This window comes from Salmo salar, chromosome ssa02, assembly GCF_905237065.1.
Source record: "Salmo salar chromosome ssa02, Ssal_v3.1, whole genome shotgun sequence".
Classification (NCBI taxonomy): Eukaryota; Metazoa; Chordata; class Actinopteri; order Salmoniformes; family Salmonidae; genus Salmo; species Salmo salar.
Genome location: NC_059443.1, coordinates 60,507,663 through 60,534,741, shown reverse-complemented (window position 1 = coordinate 60,534,741; position 27,079 = coordinate 60,507,663). Strand labels below are relative to the sequence as shown.

General features: G+C 44.5%; 1 protein-coding gene across 2 annotated transcripts in view; it reads left to right on the top strand.

Moving 5' to 3' along the window:
- Positions 1–4,996: 4,996 nt before the first annotated feature.
- LOC106586800 (VPS10 domain-containing receptor SorCS3) overlaps positions 4,997–27,079 on the top strand; it is a 207,559-nt gene continuing 185,476 nt past the window's right edge. The window contains exon 1 of one of the 2 annotated variants that reach the window (XM_014174471.2): positions 4,997–5,957. In XM_014174471.2, the coding sequence (XP_014029946.1) occupies positions 5,229–5,957 (729 nt within the window). In that variant the 5' untranslated portion in view covers positions 4,997–5,228. The remainder of the gene's footprint in view (positions 5,958–27,079) is intronic. The other variant, XM_014174489.2, reaches the window with a different exon arrangement.

Here is a 27,079-nt window from a genome sequence, read left to right as displayed (position 1 = left end):
TTATTATTATTATAATTTTCTCCATTGTTACTTTATAAAATCTCTAGAAACCCAGCATACTTTTCTTCACCAATTCCTCCTTTAGACTAGTGTTCTATTCATACAGGGGTTTAGATATTTACACTAATTGTTCTATTTAACAGCATATTTGGGAATTGTACTTTCTCACTTCATATCTTCATACAGAATCCCTTTATAACGTTAAAGATCATAAATGCCCACAGACATCCACACCACTCATGTGCATCTATGACTCGAAATGCCTACAATAACACCTTGTGCTATTATCAGTGGCTCTCTGACCACAGACACTTCTCTTATAAATGCCAACAGACAATTGTTAATCGAGCCTCCTGCCCTAATGCTAGCCTTCTGAGACTAGCTTGCCTCCACTTCCTATAGATATATAATAACCGTAAATAACATTTAGATAACAAAACTCAGCTCATAGAACTGTTTGGGGTATCCATTCAGATATGCACTCTCTCATATTACCTCTTTCACACTGGAGCTAGTCCCCTGAAGCTCTCATTCACTCAGTACTTAATAGTAAAAATCTCTTATTATACATATTTCAATATCTTGTTATAAAAATTTCAATCATACACATTTCGATCAATCAGCTTATTATCCAAATTTCAAACTTAAAAGTCATAATTTCAATACATTTATTATCAACATTTCAATCAGATTACTATGTCATATCTCACAATCACACAACTTTCACATCCACATTCACTTAGTACTATTCCCAAACACACTCAGTGATCACTCTTATTACCCCATGTGCATCTTCAATGGTTCTCTTGTCATTACTTCCTATGCACATATATATCTTCAATGGTTCTCTTGCCGCTACTTCCTATACATATAAATAACACCCTGTGTTCAAAAGCACCTTGTGTTATTTGTAGTGGCTGCACACCACGTAGACATTTCTTATAAATGCCTACAAGCAACTGTCAGCAGGGCTTTCTAGGCTACCGTTATGCCCTCGCTCTAGTCTTCTCATAAGACTAGTGAATAGCCTTCTCTCTATAAGTCTATAGGTGCCTTACTCGCTTTAAATGTAATTATAATTTTTTTTTACATACTTTGACTTACTGTCAAAGTTGCCGTCCCTCAGTTGTTCGCAGATGATGTGTCTCCTCCTGGGCAGCTCACAGTAAGGGTCTGGGCAGGTCTCGTCATCTTTTGGTCAGATGGGAATTTCACTCACGCTTCATAAAATGCGCCACAGGTTTTCCTCGCAGCCCCCACTGGAAAGCTCCACAGACAGAATCAATCATCCTGTTCGTTGACGCCAAAGTGTCATGGAAATTCTTAAACAGAGACAAACAAGTTCTGTTTGCATGATTTAGCTTATTCATCATTCATAATGAATTAATCATTAACATTTGCTTCATTCATGTGACCGACCAATACTAGGTCATGCATGTGACAGACCAATAACTCACGAGGCTTCTTCTCTCTAAGCTGAGACCTTGAGACTGAGATATCCCTTTCTCAAAACATGGTTCTGGGCGTACTGCCAAATTGCAGATACTGAGATTGAGGATTTGTTCAATCAGTCACTTGCATGAACACAGAAATTGGTTATTAGAAAAGAACATGAATAGAACACAGAAATTGGTCATTAGAAAAGCACAAACAGAAAAATGTCCATCACACATACTTTCAGTTTTTTCAGAATTCACTTCACTGCACATATAAATGGATGCTTGCGCACATATGCAACTCAAATACACAGCTGGAATGCCGATTAAGCTGTTTACATGTCCCAATAGTTTTATATATTGCTCAGAAAACCAGGTGTTTTAATTTGCATATGCTTACATCAATTTTGACCGTACGCTGATTAAGCTAAGCAGAGTAAAATGTTTTCATGACTATATCCATACTCGTCCTACTGCCAAAATCAATTTAACATTGAATTATTAGTGTGCATGTACTCATGAAAGCTACAAAACTGTCAGTGTTCAACTTTAACATGTTATGGCAATACAACAAAATAGATGAACAGGAATGACATTTCCTTAACAGCGGACCAAAAGCAGATACACTAGATGACCAAAAGTATGTGGATACCTGCTCGTTGAACATCTCATTTCAAAATCATGGGTATTCATATGGAGTCCCCCCCCCACCCCCTTTGCTGCTATAACAGCCTCCACTATTCTGGGAAGACTTTCCACTAGATGTTGGAACATTGCTGAGGGACTTGCTTCCATTCAGACACAAGAGCATTAGTGAGGTCAAGCTCTGATGTTGGGCAATTAGGCCTGGCTTGCATTCGGCATTCCAATTCATCCAAAAGGTGTTCGATGGGGTTGAGGTCAGGGCGCAGTGCAAGCCAATCAAGTTCTTCCACACCAATCTTGATAAATAATTTCTGTATGGACCTCGCTTTGTGCACAGGGGCATTGTCATGCTAAAACAGAAAAGGACCTTCCCCTAACTGTTGCCACAAAGTTGTAAGCACAGAATCATCTAGAATGTCATTGTATGCTGTAGCTTAAAGATGTCCCTTCACTGGAACTAAGGGGTCTAGCCTGAACCATCAAAAACAGCCCTAGACCATTATTCTTCCTACACCAAACTTTACAGTTGGCTCTATGCATTTGGGCAGGTAGCGTTCTCCTGACATCCGCCAAACCCAGGTTTGTCCGTCGGACTGCCAGATGGTAGAGCGTGATTCATCACTCCAGAGAGCGCATTTCCACTGCTCCAGAGTCCAATGGCTAAGACCTGTACATCACTTCAGCTGTGGCTTGGCGTTGCGCGGCCATGAAAACCCATTTCATGAAGCTGAGCCGTGTGTTGCTCCCAGACGTTTCAACTTCACAATAACAGCACTTACAGTTGACCGGGGCAGCTCTAGCAAGACAGAAATTTGACGATGCAACTTGTTGGAAAGGTGGCATCCTATGACGGTGCCATGTTGAAAATCACTGAGCTCATCGGTAAGGCCATTCTACTGCCAATTTTGGTCTATGGAGATTGCATGGCTGTGTGCTCGATTGTATACACTTGTCAGCAATGGGTGTGGCTGAAATAGCCAAATCCACTAATTTGAAGGGGTGTCCACATACCTTTGTATATACAGTACAGTGTATATCTTAAAGCCATGCCCCTACAAAGCCACACCTCCACTCTAGGAGGAACCCATTGCTACATTGAACCATTAAATGTTCCTCCAAGAAGCCCTGAACTAACTGAAGGTGCAAATATGAATCATTGACTAGCAATGGTTCCTTGAGGAACTCCAGGGTTTCCTTGAGGATCTCCAGGGTTCCTCGAGTCACCAATATTTCTAAGAGTGAACTTTTGGCAAGAACCATTTGCGAATAGGGTGCCATTTGAGGCACAACTTTGGTTATTTCCTATATTGCGTGGAGCCATTTGGAGGTGCAGTGGTTTTAGCCATCTTGACCACAACGAGACCACAACATATTCAACTTTATCGCTATACCAGACGCCATTGGAGGTCATGAACCTGTGGATTCTGTCTGATTCTCCCATCCACTGCTAATTTATTATAGATATGAAGGACATTCTGCATATTTCTATGTCTTAAGGTTTTCTGTGATGTTGGCTAGATTCTATAAGAAATTGGTAAGCTACATTCAATTTTGAAATGTCCAATGTGTTATAATTTTTCACATTTTGCCTGCTTCTTCTTGGGTTGATAAACACCTGGTGTCTTTTTCCAAATCATCCATCCCTCCCTATCCTCCTCCTCCCACTCCCTCTATACCTCCCTCCCTGTCCACCTGACTCTCTCCTCTTGGCGCTGGTTGTGTTTTACCACTGGGAATAGCGTAATTCCTTGCCAAATCCGCCCAATTCATTGAATTGATTCTGCGCTGGGCCTTCTCTGCACGCACACTAGAGCTCAATTTGAATGCCCCAGCCCAGTACAGTACTCTGCCGTCAGACTCGACTCAGCCGCCAGCTATGTGCCAGCCGCGTGCGGCTCGTTCATTTCTGGTCGCGTCTGTTGGCTGTCATGAGACATAAATGAGACATAAATGAAACTGAAGATTGTTTCATTCTTGAGCACGCAGAGATACAAGCATTGCGCACAGGTATATAACATAGACCTATAACAAACCACACCTCAAACTGCTATCTCAAACATACAGTTTAAAATATGCTTTCTATTTCCAAACAGAGGATGATGTCTGGATCAGTGGACGAGCTGTCCAATCAGTGGTCTATTCACATGAATATTTTTCATGACCAGTATACCCCACACAGTTCTGTTGTTGTTGTATGCCAACACCATTCCAACAAAGAAACATAGGTCATTAAAAAATAATCGAAGGAAAACTATTTCAGTCATATTGTAATTATAATTGTAGTAGGTCATATTTCATGGAAATCTGGAAACACTGGACAGTTACTTTAATACCTTTTCTCAAATAATAACAAGTTAATAACTGGACAATGTCTTTAATGTTCTGGTTGCACAAACATCATTTTTATTCTGCTGCTGATCTTTAAAAAATGCCATTGCTTTATTGCGCTAATAATTCCCTCTGTGCGCACATTAACCTTTATGTCATGGCATAATGGAACGTCTAAGTGGCAAGAGTCTAAGGTGTCAGAGCACCTGCTACATTAAAGTAATTTAGATGCATTTCAGGAAATACAGTTTCCTTTGGACAGGAGTACATTAAAAACCAATTACTTTGATTCGGGTTAATAAAAAGAATGAGTTCTTAAGCACTGTGAACACTATAATGTGTTGGACATCCTGGTCCCTAATCACATCAAGCATCATTATACAATGACACCATTGATTTGACTTTGATATGAACATAGTCAGATGTTCTCTTTCTGGTGAAAGCTATGTTGAATAGGTATTTATCGGTCATATCATATTCGATTACTAGTGGGCTATCACCTCCAGTGTGAAAGCCACGGCGCATTTCTCTCTCTCGCTCTCTCTCCCGTTCTCAGCTCTCGCTCTCCTCTCTCTCTTGCGTTCGCGTTCTCTCAAATGCTCCCTCTCATCCGGGCGCACATTCGGCAGCTCGGCTTCGATACAGCTCCTCCCCTATGTGGTGGCTCCCGTGACCAGCTCCTTGAACGTGAACAGTTTAGCTGAAGAGCGCTTTTCTAAATACCACGACAATCTCACCGACTTCGGGAGGAGTTGGTCCTCGGTTGGATAAGGTTTTCCCGCTCCGTGTGTTGGACCAAAGTCTCTAACTATACCAGCAATGGATACTTGGCTTGGCTTCTGCCCAGGCTTGCACTTAACTCTGTGTACCTGGCTTCTGATCTCCGCTCATACCCAGCTAAATGCCAAGGCGGAGATAACTTGCGCATCGTGCCAGTCGCTGGTCCAGCTACACCTGACGGAATTACAGCTGGATATCGGTACGCACGCGGCTGATGGTACGAGGCAGGCGGCCAAAGCTCTGGAACAGGTCCGGCTGGAGCGGCAGCTACTCGGAGTTACTGACCAAAATACTGGAGTACCAAGCGACACCCAACAGGCAGGTGTTATTGTGAATGAGCCGAGATTCACTGACGATGGAATTACCCCAAAAGTCGCTCTGGAAGATTTAACTGGGTCTAGTGAAAACGAAGAAATGTACCGTGGTGAATATAATATTGGGGTGAATGATTTGGGTAAAGTCAATAATGGTGCTGAGGATGTTGCGTTACGGAGAGCGAAGCGAAGCGGTCCCGAACCTCCCGAGTTTAGGGAGAGCCTTAGGACCGGTGGCCCCGGTTTGGAAGGAGAGACATCGGATGAGAGAAGGAGTCCTGGTCCTTTACTGGACGGACACAGACTGGGCCGATCCGAATTCAAGTGGAACAGGGACGAGGGTCGAGGGACTTCCAGAGGTGATGATCCCAAACTAAGCAGCACTACTTTCGCCTTGACCGGGGACTCAGCGCATAACCACGCAGTGGTTTACTGGTCGGGGCAAAACAGCAGCGTAAGTGATGATTATTCACCATTTGTCATGTGCATTTGTATTTCACAAAATAAACCATTTTATATTATGAAGCACTACGTTTCGTCAAGGACTGTAAAGGCTTATTATATCCAAACTGTGTTGCGCACGGAAAAAAAAAACGCTTGTTTTAGCGAGTTATTTGTCCACTGTAACAGGTGCATTGGTTCATTTGCGCACAGCAGGGCAATATCCCACATAGGTTTCAGCACCTCCAGAAACATTCGGGGCCAGGTTGGGCTGGTATTGCTATTGCACACGGATATATGCTTGCTTGCTGCAGACTCCGTGCCCGTGCCATACCGATAGCAGCATAGCTTCACATAGAGGTTGGAAAACACTCACTATACTTGCGCATATAGGTTACTCTGACAGGTGAATTCCACTAGTTGTAGTTCATTTATATGTAATGAATACGACTGAAATAAATTATAATCGTTAACGTGTCCTGTATTTTGCAATATATATGTTTTGTTATAAATCGTTTATACGTCGCTTTGGATCCGATATTTTTCATCCAATCTAGGCTAATTGATCGGGCAGATTTGTAAATATTTTTGACGGGGATATGAATTATTTTAACTCTTTACTTGTAATAACGAAATTTCACATTGAATGAAAGCAAGCCTATGTGGTCCTCTGAATTGCTGGCTTGTTCCTGTTGCTTCTATGTTCACAATTCCTTTACAAAAGCCATAGATTTAATAGGCCTAGTTTAATAATTATATTCTATGCCTATCAATTATGTGGACTTTATATGCATATTTACCATTCATATGGATTTTTTTATAAATGAATCATGCCAGAGTAAATTCTATCCAGAATAGTGCCTCGCTCCTCAAATTAATAATCGGTGCACTTGTTACCTGCACTTCCACAGACACTCCAAAGGGTGGCGTACAATGTACGAGAGACTATCATTATGCTTCCTAAAAGCTGCATCTGCAGGGGTGTAGGGATACAGAGCCTGAGACAATGGTTTCTAATGGAATCATCCAGAGAAGGTCCCTAGTGAAGCCTGAACTTCCCTAGCAAACATTCACAGCACTTAGAACACTGTTCTTAATATGCCTTGGCCTATGTGATCAATACCTGTGGTGATGGTCAATAATACAATTTAATTGATTGGCAGGCTATGAGCGCGTAATGGCAGCTTTACAACTGCACAGAGGTGAACTGGTATGTCATATCTGATTTTGGTCCATAAATGTTGTTCTGCCACCAAAATCTGTCAGTCTACATAAGGGTATGAATTAGTGATGCACTACAACCTGTCTCATCCTCTGTGAGTGAAGACAGCTTGTACTTTAACTGAGGTCACTATGGAACGTGTAGGTCATGTTAATGATAGGACCTGGCCTTGTTCTGGCAAATACTTCAGGTTTCTAATAAATAAATGGTTGTTATGACACAGATGAATCATCTTCCAGTAGCAGCCAGATCGTTCCATTCCAATTTTATTCTGAAATGGCTGGAATACTGACATGATTTCACCCCCCCCTAAAAGGGCATAGAGGCCTTCATTTCAAACAGAATAATAAGGCGAAATGAATAAAAGTTATTTCCACAACCATGCAGACTCAGAGCAGAGAAAGCCACTGGGCTCTTTTTTTAATCATTCTTACGTTTCTTTTGTTGTTGTGGCTGCCTCTTTTTGCTTGATTTCTTTCGGATGAAAAAAATGAATCCCTCAGTTTCAGTCCTCTGTCTGAAATTATTATGACACGCTGCATGAACTTGTTTTTTAACTCACAGTGATGGCTGCGGCGGTTTGGGGACATTTGTGTGTGTGTGCGTGTGTGTGTGAGTATGTGTGCAGACTCTGTGTGTGTGTGTGTGTATGTGTGTATGCGCTCGGCTCTGTGCGTGTGAAAAAGTTTTTTTGAGTGTATTGTCTACCACAGCCAGCTCGAAGTCCCCCTCCGTTTCCCCCAGCTGTAAATCTGTAATAGTTATCTTGAAGACGGAAACAGGCATCCATTTTGAAATATTTTCTTATGGCCAGGCAAGGGGGATTGACTGCCTACTCAAGCATGTTTTCTCCAGCTCTCAGACACTAGTACTGGACTACTTTATCTTCTTTGGGCTTTAGCTCCTGATTGAATGGGTGATGAATTAAGCCCTCAAGGATGGCCTGATGGAGCCTGAAGTCCTCTAACTCTAACTTAACCACAGCAGTTAGGGTTGGTGTGTGTGTGGTGGGGGTGGGTGGGTGGCTGAACGAGTCTACTCTGGCCTCACCCATGCATTCACTCAGTTTTCATCGTAACACCACACTCCCTTATCCTCTTTTACCTTTTATTGTTTTTTACCTCTACTCAGAATGCTCTGCTTGTGCACCCTGAGCTGTGTTGTGCCCTGTGCCACTACTCCTCTAGGGTGACCTGGGTAGTAGAGGTGTTATGGTGTGTTCTGTTCCCCAAGGCAGGTGGTACCCTCTGAGGCATGTAGACAAGGCTAATGTGGTCTCTTCTCTGTCTGTCTGTGTGCTTGAGCCCTGGGTGGATACTAGCCTCCCTATGGGGAGAAAGCCTCCCTATGGGCTGAGTGTCGAGTTTCTCCTTCACAGTGGTGTTTATGAATTTAATGGCAGGGTTCCTTCTTCCTGCCAGTGTGGATCCAAAATGGCCGCCATTATTATGCTTCATGCTTATCATTACTATCATAAAAGCCACTTTCCTAAGTGATTTTAAACTTTGATAATGTATTTCATCCATCCACTCGCTTTGAAGTCATTGCATCCAGTAATGCACTTCGCTAGTAGTAAATGTCTACATACTGTACAGTGAGGGAAAAAGTATTTGATCCCCTGCTGATTTTGTACGTTTGCCCACTGACAAAGAAATGATCAGTCTATAATTTTAATGGTAGGTTTATTTGAACAGTGAGAGACAGAATAACAACAAAATAATCCAGAAAAACGCATGTCAAAAATGTTATAAACTGATTTGCATTTTAATGAGGAAAATAAGTATTTGACCCCCTCTCAATCAGAAAGATTTCTGACTCCCAGGTGTCTTTTATACAGTGCTCCTAATCTCAGCTTGTTACCTGTATAAAAGACACCTGTCCACAGAAGCAATCAATCAATCAGATTCCAAACTCTCCACCATGGCCAAGACCAAAGAGCTCTCCAAGGATGTCAGGGACAAGATTGTAGACCTACACAAGGCTGGAATGGGCTACAAGACCATCGCCAAGCAGCTTGGTGAGAAGGTGACAACAGTTGGTGCGATTATTCGCAAATGGAAGAAAGATAAAATAACTGTCAATCTCCCTCGGCCTGGGGCTCCATGCAAGATCTCACCTCGTGTGTCATGGTTGTCGTAGGTTAAAGCGGACCAAGACGCAGCGGGGAAATGTGCACTCATCTTCTTTTTATTTAAACGGACAAGAAAGTGAACCAAAACAAACACGTAAACAACAAAAACACAATGACTGATAACAGGCCGGTAAGGCAACAAAGCTATACCAAGCACAATCTCCCACAAAACACTAAAACAAACACATACCTATATATAGGACTCTCAATCAGAGGCAACTAGAAAACACCTGCCTCCAATTGAGAGTCCAATCCCCAAATAACTAACATAGAAATACAAATAACTAGACTGAACATAGAAATACATAAACATAGAACAGTGCCCAAAACCCGGAATAATAAATCAAACACACCACTAAACACACAACCACCCCAAACCACATAAAACATACCCTCTGCCACGTCCTGACCAAACTACAATAACAAAATAACCCCTATACTGGTCAGGACGTGACATTAACCCCCCCCCCCCCCAAAGATGCAGACCCTGTATGCACCTCAAAAAATAAAAAAATAACCCATAACTAAATGGAGGGAAGGGAGGATGGCTGTGCTACACCCCCCCCCTCCCCAACCCACCGTTACAGGAGGTGGCTCAGGTCTACTTCCCCCACCCAACCTGTCCACCCCTGCAGAATGCTCAGGGCTGTAGAGCGTCTCTGGGAGCTCCGGACTGTAAGTCGACTCTGGAAGCTCCAGACTGTAGGCAGACTCACTCGGTTCCGGACTGTAGGCAGACTCACTCGGTTCCGGACTGTAGGCAGACTCACTCGGTTCCGGACTGTAGGCAGACTCACTCGGTTCCGGACTGCAGGCAGACTCACTCGGTGCCGGACTGCAGGCAGACTCACTCGGCTCGGACTGCAGGCAGACTCACTCGACTCGGACTGCAGGCAGACTCACTCGGCTCCGGACTGCAGGCAGACTCACTCGGCTCCGGACTGCAGGCAGACTCACTCGGCTCGGACTGCAGGCAGACTCACTCGGTTCCGGACTGCAGGCAGACTCACTCGGTTCCGGACTGTAGGCCGTCTTACTCGGTGCTGGACTGTAGGCAGACTCACTCGGTTCCGGACTGCAGGCAGACTCACTCGGTGCCGGACTGCAGGCAGACTCACTCGGCTCCGGACTGCAGGCAGACTCACTCGACTCCGGACTGCAGGCAGACTCACTCGGCTCCGGACTGCAGGCAGACTCACTCGGCTCCGGACTGCAGGCAGACTCACTCGGTTCCGGACTGCAGGCAGACTCACTCGGTTCCGGACTGTAGGCCGTCTTACTCGGTGCTGGACTGTAGGCAGACTCACTCGGTGCCGGACTGTAGGCAGACTCACTCGGTGCCGGACTGTAGGCAGACTCACCCGGTTCCGGACTGTAGGCAGACTCACCCGGTTCCGGACTGTAGGCAGACTCACTCGGTGCAGGACTGTAGGCCGTCTCACTCGGTGTCGGACAGTAGGCCATCTTACTCGGTTCTGGACAGTAGGCCGTCTCACTCGGTGCTGGACTAGACACTGTTGCCGGATACTCTGGACGAGGTACTGTTGCCGGATACTCTGGACGAGGTACTGTTGCCAGACACTCTGGACGAGGTACTGTTGCCGGATACTCTGGACGAGGTACTGTTGCCGGACACTCTGGACGAGGTACTGTTGCCGGACACTCTGGACGAGGTACTGTTGCCGGACACTCTGGACGAGGTACTGTTGCCGGACACTCTGGACGAGGTACTGTTGCCGGAGACTCGGGACTGGGCTGACGCACTGGAAGCCTGATGCGTGGTGCTGGTACTGGATGTGCCAGTTTGGGGAGATGCACCTCAGGGCTAGTGCGGGGAGCAGGAACCGGCCGAGTTGGACTGGACTGACGCACTGGAAGCCTAGTGCGTGGGGCTGGTACTGGAGGTATCAGACTGGAGGCACACACTACAAGGCTAGTGCGAGGAGCGGGAACAGGACGTACTGGACTGGGCTGACGCACTGGAAGCCTAGTGCGTGGGGCTGGTACTGGAGGTATCAGACTGGAGGCACGCACTTCAAGGCTAGTGCGAGGAGCAGGAACAGGCTGAATAGGACTGGGCTGACGCACTGGATGCCTGGTGCGTGGTGCTGGTACTGGATATACCGGGCCGTGGAGACGCACTGGCGGTTTCGATTGCACCTCCTGCACAACCCGTCCTGGCTGGATGGAACTAGTAGCCCTGCACAAGCGAAGTGCTGGCACAGGGCGAACTGGGCTGTGTAGGGGCCTGATGGTTGCCGTGCGTAGAGCGGGCGTAGGGTAGCCTGGACCTTGGAGGCGCACCGGTGACCAGATGCGCTGCGCAGGCATCCTCCTTCCAGGCTGGATGCCCACTCTAGCATGGCACTTGCGAGGGGCTGGGATCACTCGCACCGGACTGTGCGTGCGTATGGGCGAAATCGTGCGCACTTCCACATATTCCGGCGCTCTCTTCTCCAACTGTTCCCCATAAAAAGCACAGGGAGCTGGCTTAGGTTCACTACCTGGCCTAGCCAACCTACCGGTGTGCCCCCCCCAATTTTGTTTATTGAGGCTGCCTCTCTGGCTTCCTAGCCAGCCGTGTTCCCCGGTAGCGTTCCCGGTCCTCACCAGACTTCCTCCATGGGCCCTCTCCGGCCAAAATCTCCTCCCACGTCCAAAACTCCCGATAGTCCATATAATTATCCCGTTGCTCCTTACCCCGCTGCTTGGTCCTTGGTTGGTGGGAGATTCTGTCACGGTTGTCATAGGTTAAAGCGGACCAAGACGCAGCGGGGAAATGTGCACTCATCTTCTTTTTATTTAAACGGACAAGAAGGTGAACCAAAACAAACACGTACACAACAAAAACACAATGACTGATAACAGGCCGGTAAGGCAACAAAGCTATACCAAGCACAATCTCCCACAAAACACTAAAACAAACACATACCTATATATAGGACTCTCAATCAGAGGCAACTAGAAAACACCTGCCTCCAATTGAGAGTCCAATCCCCAAATAACTAACATAGAAATACAAATTACTAGACAGAACATAGAAATACATAAACATAGAACAGTGCCCAAAACCCGGAATAATAAATCAAACACACCACTAAACACACAACCACCCCGAACCACATAAAACAAATACCCTCTGCCACGTCCTGACCAAACTACAATAACAAAATAACCCCTATACTGGTCAGGACATGACATCGTGGAGTTGCAATGATCATGAGAACGGTGAGGAATCAGCCCAGAACTACACGGGAGGATCTTGTAAATGATCTCAAGGCAGCTGGGACCATAGTCACCAAGAAAACATTTGGTAACACACTACGCCGTGAAGGACTGACATCCTGCAGCGCCCACAAGGTCCCCCTGCTCAAGAAAGCACATATACATGCCCGTCTGAAGTTTGCCAAAAAACATCTGAATGATTCAGAGGACAGCTGGGTGAAAGTGTTGTGGTCAGATGAGACCAAAATGGAGCTCTTTGGCATCAACTCAACTCGCCGTGTTTGGAGGAGGAGGAGGAATTCTGCCTATGACCCCAAGAATACCATCCCCACTGTCAAACATGGAGGTGGAAACATTATGCTTTGGGGGGGTTTTTCTCCTAAGGGGACAGCACAACTTCACTGCATCAAAGGAATGATGGACAGGGCCATGTACCGTCAAATCTTGGGTGAGAACCTCCTTCCCTCAGCCAGGGCATTGAAAATGGGTCGTGGATGGGTATTCCAGCATGACCATGACCCAAAACACACGGCCAAGGCAGCAAAGGAGTGGCTCAAGAAGAAGCACATTAAGGTCCTGGAGTGGCCTAGCCAGTCTCCAGACCTTAATCCCATAGAAAATCTGTGGAGGGAGCTGAAGGTTCGAGTTGCCAAACGTCAGCCTCGAAACCTTAATGACTTGGAAAAGATCTGCAAAGAGGAGTGGGACAAAATCCCTCCTGAGATGTGTGCAAACCTGGTGGCCAACTACAAGAAACGTCTGACCTCTGTGATTGCCAACAAGGGTTTTGCCACCAAGTACTAAGTCATGTTTTGCAGAGGGGTAAAATACTTATTTCCCTCATTAAAATGCAAATCATTTTATAACATTTTTGACATGCGTTTTTCAGGATTTTTTTGTTGTTATTCTGTCTCTCACTGTTCAAATAAATCTACCATTAAAATTATGGACTGCTAATTTCTTTGTCAGTGGGCAAACGTACAAAATCAGCAGGGGATCAAATACTTTTTCCCCTCACTGTATATGTCAATAGTGCAGGAAAATCTGCCTGCCTTGGCAGGATATATGGCCATTTTTTTATTTTAATGTTTTTTGTTCATGATGCAACACACTGTTTTCTCTTTGTTCTTCATACATCCAGTGGGGAAAATCTAAATATGAATTTGCATAAGATGCAGAGTGGGACTCTGTGAGTGGTCTTTAATGTAAGAGAGTTCATTATTAATCTGGCAGGTTATCAATGTAGTGAGCTGGTCTTTTGAAATGCCTACATCTCTTTCAGAGAGCTAATAGACACACGCACACACACACACACACACACACACACACACACACACACACACACACACACACACACACACACACACACACACACACACACACTAAGTAGTTTGAGAGAACCATTTTGTAAGGCTACAGTAATGTACTGTACACGTGGAACTCTTTCATACACATTCATTAACTATACTGGCATACTGTATGGACTATAATTGGAGACATTTAATTTCTTCAATAATTGCAGTACATTTAGTAGACTCAAGCACCTGGCTCCTCAATCTGAACGAAGGAATATGTTAGTACACATGGATTCTTCCCCTCAAAATAAACTGAAATAAACTGAAATTAATTGAACTGTTCTGAACTAAACTGAAAAGAAATGAACTCAACTGACATGAATTTAACTGAACTGAAATGAACTGAAATGAACTGAAATGATCTGAACTAAACTGAAAGGTATTGAACTGAACGAAACTGAAATTAATTGAACTCAACTGAAATTAACTGTACTCAACTGAAATTAACTGTACTGAACTGAAATAAATCGAATGAAATAAACTGAAATGAACTGAACTCAACTGAAATGTACTGAAATTAATTTTACAAACTGAAATGAATTGAACTGAACTGAAATTAACTTACTTAGTCAACAACATCCACTCGTCTGGAAGAATATCGTTGTTCGCCAACCCCCTTACTGCACCCACCAACAGTGAGGAGAGGGTGGCGTAGTTGGTTGGCATAGCTAAACACAGCTTTGGCATCCATGCAGAGGCCTGGAACATGATTTAGGATGTACACAGGTGGCTTGTTCCTAGCCCTGTCTGTGTCTCATCTCACCCCTTGGATGGCTTCCCTTCCATTTAGTGATGCTAATGGCTTGTAAGTGGCACTATTTTGCTACCTACCGCTGTGGAGGAACTAACTGCTCTGGAGGAAAAAGGGAAGAGAGGAGGATAGGATGGGATAAATAATGCACTCTTCCAAAGGGACTCTTCCTCTTTTCATCCCTCCATCCCCTCCCCTCCCCTCTTTGTCTACTTCATGTTTACAAATGTGTTTTCCCAGCCCTTGGTTCCTCTCCGCAGTGGAAGTAGTGAAGCTTGGTGGCAAGGCGTCATGCGCCGCCATGACTAAATGGAGGATTCGTCTTGACTTGCCCCAGAGAGCTAACGTCTTGGTACTCAACCCAACCTTTTCAGGCTAGCGTTTAGCATCTTGTTTAGTCGCTTTATCAAGATTGACTACATGCATGTCATTTATTATCTAGTTAATGGACTGGATTGAGAGAAACATGTGAAAGGTGATTGAATTATACATAGGGTCCTCGTTTTACCTTAGTGAACTTTCCCTGGTCGGGCCAGGTTATGAAACTCTTTGTCATACCTGCTCTCCAAGACCTACTGATGAAGGCTGTTTAACGTAACTACAGTTGGCTTATCAGCGTTTGATAGCCACACATTTACCCAGTATGCCTGCATTGATGCCTGCATTACAACACATTCAGGGTCAATTACAATCACATTACATAGCACCTGCTGTTGGAACAGAGCAACATCTAAGACCACAGAAGTCACTAAAAACCTTGAAACACGTCTCCTGCATGGCTCGGAGCTACCCATTGCATGAAAGGCTCTGAAGGCAGTCAATCACCAAGCTAATGGTCTCATTATGTTTCCTGTGCCATCGCCATGGTAGAGGTACTAGAGTAGGCCTTTGTGGAAGGATACGTTAAGAATGTATGACTTGAGTGTAATAATACGCTTGGCCACTGATCCCGTTCTGAAGTACAAGGGTGTTGACAGAGCACTGAGCTGCATTTGTGGCGTACGTGTGTGTGAGTTTGTCAGTGTGTGTGTTAGAGTCTGTGTGTGGGTGTTAATTACATTAATATAAAAGTGTCAAATGTGATTTGGTTTCATCTTCATTCTATTAAACCTCTTTTTCCACAGGGGGTATTTCAGGATTAATTAGGGGCCGACCGTGACATTGTCTCTGGCTCTCTAACAGCTGATCCCAGTACAGTTTGGATGGTAGTGGTTGGACTGGCGTAGTCTGACTCTCTCTAGTTCTCGTAACAGCTGATCTCAGACCAGTTTTGCATGGTAGTGGTTGGACTGCATGGTGCAGTGTAGTAGGTAGATTGAAGTAGGTGGTATATGCAGCATGCTCCCACTGGGCACAAAGTCTTGACCTTTACCACCGTTTTTTTAGGCAAAGTGGGATACCTTGTAACGTCGATCTCTCTTGGCATTTCCTGAATGTTAGCACACTAGGCAGAACTCAATGACTAAGTAATGATGTCACAGAGGATGTTGAGGTGGGAGATCGCCTCTCTCTCTCTCTCTCTCTCTCTCTCTCTCTCTCACTCACACTCCCCCCCTCTCTCTCACACACGCAAACACTATTTCCCTCCCCCTTTCTGTCAATCTCTCCCTCTCTTTCTCACTCAGTCGGGTGAACGGTGTCACGCTTGTGAGGGGTTGCCGTTGGTGCAGACTAATAATGACAAATTTTATCCCAGGACCCACACTCAATTAACACACTGTCTAATTAAAATGATCTAGCGGTTTATCTATGAAAAAGACTGTGTGTGGCCAATAAACGGGGCCACGCCACATTAACTTTACTATCCCCTTCTCCTTCTCTTTTTATTCCCATTTATATTTTAATGATAATAACCTGCTTAAACATCGGCCATTACCAAACATATTGTGTTAGCATCTTTCATTTAGTGGAGGGAAATAGATGCGGCTTGATGATAGGAGATTTGCTAATAGAGTCAGTCTGGGGAAGCAAGCAGTACTTGACTTCGAACTCCTGTCTCTCCATTGTATTTTCTAAAGGAAGACTCTATTCCTCTCTCTCTCTCTCTATCTCTCTCTTTCTTTATCTCGGAGTTTGACTATCCTCATGAAAGTCGCCTCTAAACAAATGATAATCACCCCCTCTACGCATTCACACATTTACATTTTTAATAACTCTTTAAGAGAAGTAAATACGAGCTTGGTTTGAAACATAATAATACGACAGTGCTCAGTAAAACAGAGAGAGAGAGAGAGAGAGTGTTCATAGATATCAATGCATTCATTATTCATTTGCCTTCTCTTTAGAGGAGTTTTTCTGACTGGGAGGGGCATCAGAACATGAGCTAGCTAGGTTCACTGCTTTGGTGTTGTTTTTACACAAAGTGTGATTGTTATGAATGAAATGGGCCTGGAGTTATCCCTGGCTGCGTATCCCAATCAGGAGATACTTTTGGCCCATGTGATAGCCTATACTTAGTGCCTAAGCTAATACTCTGGGCCCTTGTGAGAGCCTATAATAACTAGTGCCCACAGTTTAATCAAGCCAGGAAATGCTCCGGGGCCTAGTCATGAAAACACTTCACCACTAGGAAGGTGTTGTCAATGTGAATCTTATGAAGGCCTTATGTGAACAATGCCCTTAGGGAAGGTGTTAATTGCTTCTAAATCTCTTTGATACAGTATGTAGGCTAGCACCTGTCTGCTCCATTGAACAACAGCTGATTTCTACCTCCAGACAGTTTACATAAACACAGAAGGGTTGTTACTGCTTTCCTTATGTATCTGGTTATTACCTGTCTAGGGCTGCGTCCCACATGGCACCCTATTCCCTATGTAGTGCCCATATAGCTCTGGTCAAAAGGAGTGCACTATGTAGAGTATAGGGGACTCATTCAGTCATTTGGGACTCATTCTAGCAGGCCTCAATAAAAAGACGAGGAAATTGCCAGATATCCAGGTATGTCTGGGTGTGTGCCTTGAAGTTTCTTCAGTCCCCAGATTTATTATAAATAGCTACTACCACTGTTGTTATTGAAATGTGAGGCCATAAGGGGGAAATGATGAATCAACTTTGTTTTATTGAGGGAATGTGATATACTGTAAGTTGATTATACAGCAGTAGCATTACTTATCAAGTGTTTGGTGGTAAATTGCTGAATGAGAGGTTGGCACAAACACACACACAAACAGAAAAACAGATAAACACACACATCTCCCCCTGTTAATTAAAGTATGTAAAAACCGTTAGTTATAGACTCTCTCTCTCTCTCTCTCTTCATACTGTATTACAAAGCCTGAGTTCAGACAGTTGAGCTGAACACCTGCAGTAATGTTGAGTAATGAATGGTAACAAGCGTGTAACTAAATAAATACTTACCCTGCCACATTTCTGGTGTTTCAGCTTACTCACTACTTTTTGCTCTTCTGGCTGCTACGTCGACAACGCAGCAATTTTCTGCAGCGAGGCCAATGGAGCTGAACACAGCACATAAACACATCCTGGTTCTCTCGCTCTCTCTTTCTCTCCCATCTATCTATCTATCTATCTATCTATCTATCTATCTATCTATCTATCTATCTATCTATCTATCTATCTATCTATCTATCTATCTATCTATCTATCTATCTATCTATCTATCTATCTATCTATCTATCTATCTATCTATCTATCTATCTATCTATCTATCTATCTATCTATCTATCTATCTATCTATCTATCTATCTATCTATCTATCTATCTATCTATCTATCTATCTATCTATCTATCTACTGTAAGTTTTTTTTGGGGGGGGCTCTTGAAATCTAAACGGTGCATCTCAAGAGATTTCATCCTGCAAAATGTCAAATAAATAAATCTCTCTCTCTCTCTCTCTCTCTCTTGCCATAGCTTTTATTGTTTCCCTCTCTTTATGTCTCTACTATATCCATTTTATCACCCTCCCTATGGAAAGGTTTTAATACGCAGGAGGAACACTAGGGCAAACAGTCTGCTTTATTTCATTTTTGTCATGTGTCCCAACTATGATACTCTTGATACCTGTATAACAGCATATAAGGAAACACTGAAGTCTGCAGGTATTGTCTGTAGCTACCACTTCAGGGCAGTACAAATAAAAGCCTCACAACATCTGTTGTCTGCCACCAATGCCTCTCTGTGTTTTTTTCCCAACTGGAGTATAGCTTGCTAGTGGTAACAGTAGCGCCTACCAACAGCTACAGTTGTTGTAAGGTTCTGCATTTATTTTCTTGGTCAACCTTGTGTTCTGTTTCTTTGCGTTCTTGAACGTAGCCCTGTCTTTCATTTTTGTTCATTCATTTCACCTGTGTTATTTACTCAGTTCAGTTCGTTCTATTTGTGCCTTTTGTGAGGTATTGTTCGTTTTGACTCTACTAAGCCTTTCCCTAGCTTGTTTGTGAGAACCAGTTATAGCCTTCAGTCCTAGTTTTGATTCACCTACCTGTTTGCCTACCTGTGTATGACCATTGCCTGCCTGTGACCATGATTCCTGCCTTCTGCGAAGGTCGAAATAAACACCTGCCGCGCTCTGCACGTGAATCTACACATTTTTCTCCCTGAGTATTCATTACAGAATACCTCACCTAAAAACGGAATGGATTCAGCGGAGCTACAGCAGCGCCTAACCCAGCAAGATGAGCGTATGGCGGAAATCGGCCATCTTCTCCGACAGCCTATCCCTACTCCTCCGATGCCAGGTATCGTAACCAATAGCCCTCCTTCATTCATATCCATGCCTGGAAAATATGACGGTTAACCTGTGAAATGTCAGGGATTTCTGATGCAATGCAGCAAATACATTGAGCACAACCCCACTAACTTTGCCACCGACAAGAGCAGGGTGGATTTTGTTGTGTCTCTACTCACAGGCAAAGCCCTGAATTAGGCCATCGCCATATGGACTGCCAACAACACAGAACTCAGATCCGAGACCCGTTTTCACACCCTCTTCAAAGAGGTATTTGATCACTCTCCTTCTGGTCGTCCTATAGGAGACCTCCTCATAGAACTTCAGCAAGGACGCAATTCAGCTGCCGAGTATGCCCTCGAGTTCTGCACCATGGCTGCAGGGAGTGGATGGAGTGAGGCTGCTTTACTTACCGTCTACTGAAGAGTGCTCAACAGGGAACTTCAGGCGGAGCTGGCCTGTAGAGGTGACCTTCAGGATTAAAGTCAATACACTCGTATGTCCATCTCCATCGACCACCTCATCGCCGACTGCCGAAGAACTCTGCCACCCAGGAACCCGAAACCTCCTCTTTCCATGATTCTGTCATCCCGTCTGAGTCTCCCAGAGCCCATGCAGTTCGGCCATGCTCCTCTCCCGTGTATCGAACGTCAAAGGCGGATCCATGAAGGGCTCTGCCTATACTGTGGAGGGAAAGATCATCTACTCAGCCATTGCCCTGTTCGCCCCCCCCACAGAGAGATGAGAAGGGTCCCTCTGCTGCCATGCAGGTAGGAGTGTCCTTATTTCTAAATATCTCCCAGAAGCAGTTCTCCATCCCAGTATTGATAACCATGAAGGGGGTTACTAAGTACGTAGAGGGCTTGATAGATTCGGGAGCAGCAGGTAATTTTATCGATCACCAGCTAGTACAAGAGCTTGACATTGATCTAAAACCTGTCACCCCTCCCTTAAGGATTAACACCCCTGGACGGGCAGCCATTGGGCACGGGCTTCATTGCGCACCTGACACAGAGAGTCACCCTCCAGATTGGAGTCTTCCACACCATTCAACTCATGGAACTCTCATCCCCCAAACAGCCACTCATCCTTGGACCCCCCTGGCTTTGTCATCACGACCCTGTCATCTCGTTGCGACAAGGTGAACCGTTTCCCTCTTCCTCTGATCTCAGCGACCCTTGAAAAAGTGGGCCACGCCAACATCTATACAAAACTCGACCTGCGAAATGCGTATAACCTTGTCCGTATACGTGAAGGCGATGAATGGAAGACGGCCTTTATCGCCACACGAGGGCACTACGAGTACCTGGTCATGCCCCACGGCCTTACTAATGCCCCCACCGTCTTCCAATCCTTTATGAACAAGGTTTTCCAGGATATGATCAACTGCTTCCTCATCGTCTACATTGATGACATCCTGATTTACTCCCACTCCCTGAAGGAACACATACAGCCCGTGCAAAAGGTTCTTCAACGGCTCCTTGACCATAACCTTTATGTGAAGACTGAAAAGAGCAGGTTCCGTGTAACCTCGGTAAACTTCCTCGGTTTCGTACTGACACCTGGAGGTCAGCATGGATGAGAACAAAGTCACCGCCGTCAGTAACTGGCCCAAACCCACCACCGTTAAGAAACTACATTGGGTTCTCCAACTACTATCGCCGGTTCATTCGGAACTTCAGTTCTACTGCCGCCCCCCTCACTGCCCTTACCAGCCAAAAGACCCAGACCCTTCAATGGACTGATTCCGCCCTGACTGCGTTCAACAACATGAAACGCCTCTTCACCTCAGCTCCTGTCCTTTGCCAACCTGATCCGACCCTTTCTTTCACCCTGGAGGTGGATGCCTCTGAAGTAGGAGCCATACTCTCTCAGCGGGTGGGAACACCCCCAAAATCACGTCCCTGTGCCTTCTTCTCCAGGTAGTTATCCTCCGCTGAGAGGAATTATGATGTGGGGAACAGAACTCCTTGCCATCAAGCTGGCCCTCGAAAGGAGTGGGGGGGGGGACGCTAGCGTGCCACCCGTGGTGCACTCCATCAACAGCAGGTGCATTTCAAGAGCGGCAAATTTGAATCCAAATAAATGTCAAAATTCAAATTTTTCAAAAATACAACTATTTTACACCATTTGAAAGATAAACATCTCCTTAATCTAACCACGTTTTACGATTTCAAAAAGGTTTTACGGCGAAAGCATAAATTTAGAGTATGTTAGGACAGTACATTTACAAGAGTTGTGTGTAATGTTTTGTCAAGTCAAAGACAGGGTCACCAAAACCATAAAACCAGCTAAAATGATGCACTAACCTTTTACAATCTCCATCAGATGACACTCCTAGGACATTATGTTAGACAATGCATGCATTTTTAGTTCTATCAAGTTCATATTTATATCCAAAAACAGCGTTTTACTATGGCATTGATGTTGAGGAAATCGTTTCCCTCCAATAACCGGCAGTCAAGTCAACACCACAAATTAAATAATTAAAATTAGAAAACATTGGTAAAATATTATATTGTCATTTAAAGAATTATAGATTTACATCTCTTGAACGCAATCAACTTGCCAGATTTAAAAATAACCTTACTGGGAAATCACACTTTGCAATAATCTGAGCACTGCGCCCAGAAAAATACGGGTTGCGATACAGACTAGACGTCATGTTGGGGAGATCTAAAATCGAAAATACTATGTAAATAATCCATTACCTTTGATTCTCTTCATCAGATGTCACTTCCAGGTATCACAGGTCCATAACGAATGTAGTTTTGTTCAAAAAAGCTCATCATTTATGTCCAAAAATCTCCGTCTCGTTAGCACATGATGTAAGCCAGCCGGACTTCTCGTCATGAACGAGGGGAAAAAATATATTTCCGTTCGTTCAAACATGTCAAACGTTGTATAGCATAAATCATTAGGGCCTTTTTTAACCAGAACATGAATAACATTCAAGGTGGACGAATGCATACTCTTTTATAACGTATTGGAACGAGGGTACCCAACATGAACTCGCGCGCCAGGTGTCTAATGGGACATCATCGTTCCATGGCTCTTGTTCGGTCAGATCTCCCTCCAGAAGACTCAAAACACTTTGTAAAGGCTGGTGACATCTAGTGGAAGCAATAGGAAGTGCCAAAATATTCCTAAGCCCCTGTGTTTTTCAATGGGATAGGTTTAAAGTCAATACAACACATCAGGTATCCACTTCCTGTCAGAAAATGTCTCAGGGTTTTGCCTGCCAAATGAGTTCTGTTATACTCACAGACACCATTCAAACAGTTTTAGAAACTTTAGAGTGTTTTCTATCCATATATAATAAGTATATGCATATTCTAGTTACTGGGTAGGATTAGTAACCAGATTAAATCGGGTACATTTTTTTTATCCAGACGTGCAAATGCTGCCCCCTAGACCCAACAGGTTAAAGTCCAGACAAGCCTGCTGGGCTCTTCACACGCTTCCATTTTCATGTTACTTACGTCCCTGGAAAGAAAAACGTAAAAGTTGATGCTCTCTCCTGCCAGTTTGACCTTTCGACCAGTAACTCAGACCCTACGCCCATTCTTCTTTCCTCTTGCATAATGGGACCGGTACAGCGGGAGGTTCACTCTGCCATACAAGAAGCCCTAACCTCAGACCTGGCTCCTCCTGAGACACCAGCTGGGAGGAGTTACATACCAGCAGATGTTAGACCCCAACTGATGCAATGGTGTCACACATCCTTGGGGTCAGGACATCCGGACATTACACGAACCAGCAAACTTCTAGTCCGGAAGTGCCGGTGTTCCTCACTGGCATCAGACGTAAGGGTTTACATACTCTCCTGTCCAGTCTGCGCCCAAACCAAAAGTCCTTGTCATAGTAGACCGTTTTTATAAAATGTGTCGTCTGATTCCTCTTCCTCATTTACCTAACGCCATGGAATTGGCTGAGTGTATGTTCCAGCAGGTGTTCCGTCTGTATGGGATTCCGGAGGACATCGTCTCTGACCGCGGGACCCAGTTTGTTTCCCGGGTGTGGCGAACCTTCTGTGACCAACTGGGGGTAAGCCTTTTCCTAGCTTGTTTGTGAGAACCAGTTATAGCCTTCAGTCCTAGTTTTGATTCACCTGCCTGTTTGTCTACCTGTGTATGACCATTGCCTGCCTGTGACCACGATTCCTGCCTTAAGCGAAGGTCGAAACAAACACCTGCCGCGCTCTGCACATAAATCTAGACTTTTTTTCTCCCTGAGTATTCATTACAGTTGTCTGCTAGTGATCGAGGCTAATACTATTGTAAGCCTCAAACAACATGGGTAACATACTTAAAAATAATATGTTGATGAATGCCTTTGTCTGTAACGTTGTTTCACTTAAAATCCAAAGTGCTGTAGTACAGAGTCAAAACAACTAAAAATGTTTCACTGTCAGAATACTTTTGGAGCTCACTGTACATAAACTCATTACGTCTCCAAATAGGAAACGACAGCTAAGGTTCTAGTGTGTTCAGGGATTCCCCTGCACTCTAACATTGTTGTGTAATCCCGCTACTCTGAAAGTAAATTGGTTATAAACTCAACAAAAAAAGAAATGTCATCTCACTGTCAACTGCGTTTATTTTCAGCAAACTTAAAGTGTAAATATTTGTATGAACATAACAAGATTCAACAACTGAGACATAAACTGAACAAGTTCCACAGACATGTGACTAACAGAAATTGAATAATGTGTCCCTGAACAAAGTGGGGGTCACCAGCTGCATGAAGTACTGCAGTGCATCTCCGAAATCATGGACTGCACCAGATTTGCCAGTTCTTGCTGTGAGATGTTACCCCACTCTTCCACCAAGGCACCTGCAAGTTCCCTGACATTTCTGGGGGGAATGGCCCTAGCCCTCACCCTCTGATCCAACAGGTCCCAGATGTGCTCAATGGGATTGAGATCTGGGCTCTTCGCTGGCCATAGCAGAACACTGACATTCCTGTCTTGCAGGAAATCACGCACAGAACGAGCAGTATGGCTGGTGGCATTGTCATGCTGGAGGGTCATGTCAGGATGAGCCTGCAGGAAGGGTACCACATGAGGGAGGAGGATGTCTTCCCAGTAACGCACAGCGTTGAAATTGCCTGCAATGACAAGCTCAGTCCGATGATGCTGTGATACACCGCCCCAGACCACGACGGACCCTCCACCTCCAAATTGATCCTGCTCCAGAGTACAGGCCTCAGTGTAACGCTCATTCCTTTGACGATAAACGCGAAGCCGACCATCACCCATGGTGAGACAAAACCGAGACTCGTCAGTGAAGAGCACTTTTTGCCAGTCCTGTCTGGTCCACCGACGGTGGGTTTGTGCCCATAGGCAACGTTGTTGCCGGTGATGTCTGGTGAGGACCTGCCTTACAACAGGCCTACAAGCCCTCAGTCCAGCCTCTTTCAGCCTATTGCGGACAGTCTGAGCACTGATGGAGGGATTGTGCGTTCCTGGTGTAACTCGTGCTGTTGTTGTTGCCATTCTGTACCTGTCCCGCAGGTGTGATGTTTGGCTGTACTGATCCTGTGCAGTTGTTGTTACATGGTCTCCGGGACTCTAGGATGCTGGCCTTCTAAGCAGAGTTGCAAAGAAAAAGCCATATCTCAGACTGGCCAATAAAAATAATAGATTAAGATGGGCAAAGAACACAGACACTCGACAGAGGAACTCTGCCTAGAAGGCCAGCATCCCGGAGTCATTCTTCATTCATCATTCTTAAATGGAAGAAGTTTGGAACCACCAAGACTCTTGCAAGTGCTGGCCGCCCGGCCAAACTGAGCAATCGAGGGAGAAGGGCCTTGGTCATGGAGGTGACCAAGATCCCGATGGTGACTGACAGAGCCCCAGAGTTCCTCTGTATTTGTATTTGTATTTATTATGGATCCCCATTAGCTGCTGCCAAAGCAACAGCTACTCTTCCTGGGGTCCAGCAAAATTAAGGCAGTTTAAACAATTTAAAAACATTACAATACATTCACAGATTTCACAACACACTGTGTCCCCTCAGGCCCCTACTCCACCACTACCACATATCTACAGTACTAAATCCATGTGTATGTATAGTGTGTATGTTATCGTGTGTGTGTGTGTGTATGCATGGGTCTGTGCCAATGTTTGTGTTGCTTCACAGTTCCTGCTTTTCCAAAAGGTGTTTTTTAATGTGTTTTTTAAAATCTAATATTACTGCTTGCGTCAGTTACTTGATGTGGAATACAGTTCCATGTAGTCATGGCTCTATGTAGTACTGTGTGCCTCCCATAAACTGTTCTGGACTTGGGGACTGTGAAGAGACATCTTGTGGCATGTCTTGCGGGGTATGCATTGGTGTCCGAGCTGTGTGCCAGTCATTTAGACAGAGAGCTCGGTGCATTCAACATGTCAATACCTCTCATAAATGAAAGTAGTGATGAAGTCAATACTTTTTGTGGCACCTGACCACACAACTGAACAGTAGTCAAGGTGCGACAAAACTAGGGCCTGTAGGACCTGCCTTGCTGATAGTGTTGTTAAGAAGGCAGAGCATCGCTTTATTACAGACAGACTTCTCCCCATCTTAGGTACTACTGCATCAATATGTTTTGACCATGACAGTTTACAATCTAGGGTTACTCCAAGCAGTTTAGTCATCTCAACTTGCTCATTTTCCACATTATTTATTACAAGATTTAGTTGAGGTTTAGAGTTTAGTGAGTGTTTTGTTCCAAATACAATGCTTTCAGTTTTAGAAATATTTAGGTCTAACTTATTCCTTGCCACCCACTCTGAAACTGCAGCTCATTGTTGAGTGTTGCAGTCATTTCAGTCGCTGTAGTAGCTGATGTGTAAAGTATTGAGTCATCCGCATACATAGACACTCTGGCTTTACTCAAAATCAGTGGCATGTCGTTAGTAAAAATGGAAAAATGCAGGGGGCCTAAACAGCTACCCGAGGGAATTCCTGATTCTAACTGGATTATATTTGAGAGCCTTCCATTAAAGAACACCCTCTGTGTTCTGTTAGACAAGTAACTCTTGATCCATATTATAGCAGGGGGTATAAATCCATAACACATAAGTTTTTCCAGCAGCAGACTATGATCGATAATGTCAAAAGCTGCACTGAAGTCTAATAAGACAGCCCCCACAATAATTTTATCATCAATTTCTCTCAGCCAATCATCAGTCATTTATGTAAATGCTGTGCTTGTTGAGTGTCCTTCCCTATAAGCATGCTGAAATTCTGTTGTCAATTTGTTTACTGTGAAATAGCATTGTATCTGGTCAAACACAATTTTTTCCAGAAGTTTTCTATGGGTTGGTAACAGGCTGATTGGTCGGCTATTTGAGCCAGTAAAGGGAGCTTTACTATTCTTGGGTAGCGGAATGACTTTAGCTTCCCTCCAGGCCTGAGGGCACACACTCTCTAGTAGGCTTAATTTGAAGATGTGGCAAATAGGAGTGGCAATATCGTTTGCTATTATCCTCAGTAAATTTCCATCCAGATTGTCAGACCCCGGTGGCTTGTCATTGTTGATAGACAACAGTCATTTTTTTACCTCTTCCACACTGACTTTACAGAATTCAAGTACAATTCTTGTCTTTCATAATTTGGTCCGATATACTTGGATGTGTAGTGTCAGCGTTTGTTGCTGGCATGTCATCCCTAAGTTTACTTATCTTGCCAATGAAAAAGTCATTAAAGTAGTTGGCAATATCAGTGGGCTTTGTGATGAATGAGCCATCTGATTCAATGAATGAAGGAGCCAAGTTGG